We start from the raw sequence: 4,177 nt of genomic DNA, 5'->3' as shown, positions 1-4,177 counted from the left end.
TGAAATGTCGCTTCGCTCGAAACATAATGAGATATTTAACGAAAAGATAAAAGTGAAATTTAGGCAAATCCTTCTGGAATGGTTCGGAGCGACTTTCTAATAGCACATGGAACATAAATGTATAGTCGCCATTCATTCGAATTTACACCTAGAAAAATGTAGAAATACATGCCTGGTGCAAGTTGAATCCTATATTAAAAGTGACACAATATTTCATTTAACAATCCAGTTGCCAGATAGTAAAGCACGTTGCAACGTTGTTTACGTGAATTGCAATATTCAATTTTTCTAAGTGAGTATATAAAAAAACACTGTTCCTCATATATCCATTTGCAGTGTCTTAATATTAGTTTTTTGCGTATACCTCGAGTGGCGCCACTTTTGTAAAAAAAGATACCACCGTTTATCTGTTAGATTCGTTTGTGAATATTCGCCGTCTCTGCTTCAGCATCAGGGATTATCAAAAATTACTTGTTTTGTCCACCGAGAGCCTATCACCGACGCCAGCAAAGCGACTCCACTCTTTGGATTCTATAGATATTGACTCTCAACACACTGACCGAAATCAACGGTGTTACTTCCCTCCAGAAGGAAGACGCGACCAGGGATATTTCACCCCAAAAAATCCCAACGACCTGTGATGGGATTGAACCCAGACTTACTAGCGTGAGAAGCAGTCATGCTTACCACTCAACTACCGGCGCCAGTTTGAAACAAACAATGCTAATGTTGTACTTGAACATTAATTTGATCCCAAGATAAAAACATCTTTGTTCGGTATCGTAACGGTGACTTATATGACATATAAGAGACGAACCTGGTACGTTAAAAAATTTCTATTTGTTACTCTCATTACTCTTTCATTTCTCTTTAGAAAAATAAAAATAAAAACAATCTGTTAGTTTTCATAAATATCATCTCAATCAACATACATTTTATTGAAACCATCATCACAAGTTGCCCTAAAATGTTTCAAAACATTCATATTGGTCCATAAATTGACCACTCAACTTTGAAAAATCTTAATCGACAGTTTTGAGTTACAAAAACACACCCATCGTAAATACATTAATCATCATCCAATCGCATATCCGAAGGATCAGTCCAGTGAGCTAGCCCAGTCAAGTGTGCCTTTCTTCATCACGTTTAATGCACTCCAATCGAAAGACCGCCACCCTAGGTAAAGGATTGAGCTGCAGCGTTGGCTGCACTACCGGACAATCCACCGAACCCGGAGTCGAATGATTGACTTCCAGCATTTGCCGCACTGCCACTTAAACCACCTCCGAATCCTCCTCCCTGGGTGAACGATTGCGATGCGGCATTAGCCGCCGATCCAGAGAATCCACCAAAGCCGCCAGGGAATCCACCACCCTGCGTGAACGATTGTGTGCCAGCATTGGCAGCACTTCCGCTCAAGCCACCTCCGAAACCACCACCCTCCGTGAATGATTGGGATCCAGCGTTGGCAGCACTACCGCTCAAGCCACCTCCAAAACCGCCGGGGAATCCACCATTCTCCGTGAATGATTGTGCTCCGGCATTGGCAGCACTACCGCTCAAACCACCTCCGAATCCGCCGGGGAATCCACCGCCTTGAGTGAACGACTGAGAACCGGCATTAGCAGCCGATCCCGATAGGCCACCACCAAAATTTCCTCCAAATCCTGGGAAACCACCGCCTTGATTGAACGACTGGGCTCCAGCATTTGCCGCACTACCGGACGCTTCACCTACATTCGCCGAACGAACCACACGTATTGGTGCTTCCTCAAGGAAAATAACTGTAAATAGATGGTTTCTGTCAATAAAACATTTTTTGTTATTCGAATAGGATTTAAATTACCATATGGGGCACTGCTAACCACGGCCAGTGTAGAGGCCAACGCAAGAACACCAACAAACGATTTCATTTCGTTTCTCGAGAAAAGATACAGGTCTCGGGAAGTCCGATTTAATAATGAGCTGCGGCTAGAACTGGATGCGCGTATTTATATATCAGCAAAGTTTTGATTTTTTACTCTTTACGATGGCATCATCCACCAATAACTCGCTCGTTTGCACCGGCACTCCCGTTCACCTCTCCGCAAAAGTTGTTTTTGGAAGAACGCGCGATTAACGGGTGGTGTCCTCCAAGAGGTACATGCTATCACATCAGAAGGGTAAAAACTTTGCGAGCTAAATCCTGTTTCGGATAGGGTCAGTCTAATTTTGGGCATCCAGCTCAATTTATGATTCTTATATGCAGTAATATTGATAAACAAAGAATATTCTTTTGTTACATTAGCTGAAATGTATAATATCAAGCACGAAGTACAGAGTTATTATTTATTTATTTATTTGTTTATTTGGGTTTTAACCGTTAGGTCATTCGCCCGAGTACAGAGTTATTTTTGTTAAAGATACTTGTTTAATTGAAAATCAATAAACTAATCAACCCTATTTTATGTAAATACATTTCTCCTCAGTTCGTTACCCACCTCCTGGTTGTATGATAAACCTATTTAACGCGAGCTCATCGTCCGCAAATATAGCAAGTGTTTATATTGTAGTATAGATTTCAATGTGTGGGCAAAAAGGGGGAGTTTTGAATATTATTTAGATTGTTTATTAGCTATTGGACGGGTAAGCAGCGGAGAGTAGAAAAAGAAAGTTCTGATGATGAAGTCTCGAGATTTTATGAAGCGAAATGGGAAACGAAAGGCAAACGAAGAATGTTGGCTTACCAAGTGGGTTGAACACCCCCTCTAATGTTCGAGAATATTTCTAATATATTTAAAAAAGTGATCAAAAGTTCTAAGATGCGTTTATAATGCACGAATGAACTATTGGTTATATGTATTCCCTGAAATCCCAATCGATGATTCGTGTAATTCTTAGATTTTTCAATTCCAGACTAATGGTTAAAATTTGTAATTCGTGATTTATAATTTGCAATTTGTAGTTTGTAGTTTGTAGTGTGTAATTTGTAGTTTCTAGTTTGTAATTTGTAATTTATTAAAGGTACGGTAACCTGTTACATATGTTTAATTTAGGTCGAGGAAGTTGATTTAGACTAGTTCGAATCAAGATCGGAGTGTAGGTACAAAAATGTATTTCCACCTGGAAGGATATACCCTTAACGTGATGCACACAACTTAACCTGTAGAATGTTGGTACACAAACAAGACTGTATGAAAGTAATTAAGCATTAAGCGTTATGCCGTGTCAAATAAAGGAAATAAATAAATACTTCATTCTGCCTTCTCATCTCGCTCAGAATATAAACTGGAGTGCTTCGTTGCGACCACTCGGGCTATTTCATATATTTCCGACACAAGAGTCGCTTTATCTATTTTGCAAATGCAAAATATTGTTGGTATTGTTTCAATAGTGATATAGCGATGACTCTCGATACACAGCAATAACTCATCCAACTACGGGCAAAACTATATTGCTATTGAGTTGTGTTAAGATAAACCAGAAGTATCACTTTCTGTTAGCAGCAATTTAATTAGCAAAAGGTGGGCAAAAATTGACCATTTTTGCGTTGTCCCCTAACGCAAAAATCATGTTTTCTTCAATTTTTCACGAAAACAATGCACGATATCTATGAAATATTTTCAGAAGCTATTAGTACTCATCAATACTTTTCTAAAAATGTGCTATTTGTATATAACAAACTTTGAAATCGTTCTTTCACAGGGGTGCACTGAAGTGTTGTCCCCTAACGCTTTCCGTTACAGTACGGTAAATCCTTCTGCAGAGATACTTTGGGACCCTACAGAACAGGATATAGACATAAAAGATATAAGCAACCTATTTCAGAAATAGTGCAGCCATGCAGTGGTATGAGTGGCCTAAGAGGTGGAAAGAGAGGGGGGGGGGGGGTTATGCCATTAAGGGGAAGGCCTACCTTATAATATCGCAAAATAATCGAGTTTTTATTACATCTATCAATGGATAAACTATCTAAGGATAAATCAACTATTTCAGAACAGGGTTCAAAGATATGGAATGGAACGCAATATGCCAAACAAGTATGAGAGCGCACGAAGAATTTGGTCATAGGAAATAACACTCACTTGTCCTCCTTCAATATTCTTTCAAATTGACGGGATAACACTGTTCAACACACGATCGGGGAGCAGAACGAAAAAAAATGGCAAAAGTTTTGGGTCCCAGGAAACCTTGGCGA

At 39.5% G+C, this 4,177-nt stretch overlaps 1 protein-coding gene across 1 annotated transcript; it reads right to left on the bottom strand.

The window, feature by feature from the left end:
• Positions 1 to 898: 898 nt before the first annotated feature.
• LOC131685811 (uncharacterized) lies at positions 899 to 1,972 on the bottom strand. The gene is made up of 2 exons (XM_058969767.1): positions 1,847 to 1,972; positions 899 to 1,784 (listed from the first exon to the last, which is right to left on the bottom strand). Exons 1-2 carry the CDS (start codon positions 1,911 to 1,913, stop codon positions 1,177 to 1,179), a joined length of 675 nt encoding a protein of 224 aa, XP_058825750.1. The 5' UTR covers positions 1,914 to 1,972; the 3' UTR covers positions 899 to 1,176.
• Positions 1,973 to 4,177: the final 2,205 nt, after the last annotated feature.

The sequence above is a fragment of the Topomyia yanbarensis genome, chromosome 2 (genome assembly GCF_030247195.1).
Source record: "Topomyia yanbarensis strain Yona2022 chromosome 2, ASM3024719v1, whole genome shotgun sequence".
Lineage (NCBI taxonomy): Eukaryota > Metazoa > Arthropoda > Insecta > Diptera > Culicidae > Topomyia > Topomyia yanbarensis.
This window is presented reverse-complemented; position numbering and strand designations above follow the sequence as displayed.

Bases quoted from the DNA above. Each gene is read 5' to 3' on its own strand.
- LOC131685811 (XM_058969767.1), bottom strand. From the start codon at position 1,913: ATGAAATCGTTTGTTGGTGTTCTTGCGTTGGCCTCTACACTGGCCGTG. The intron at 1,785-1,846 runs GTAATTTAAATC...ATCTATTTACAG, and splicing joins GGTTAGCAGTGCCCCATATG to TTATTTTCCTTGAGGAAGCA.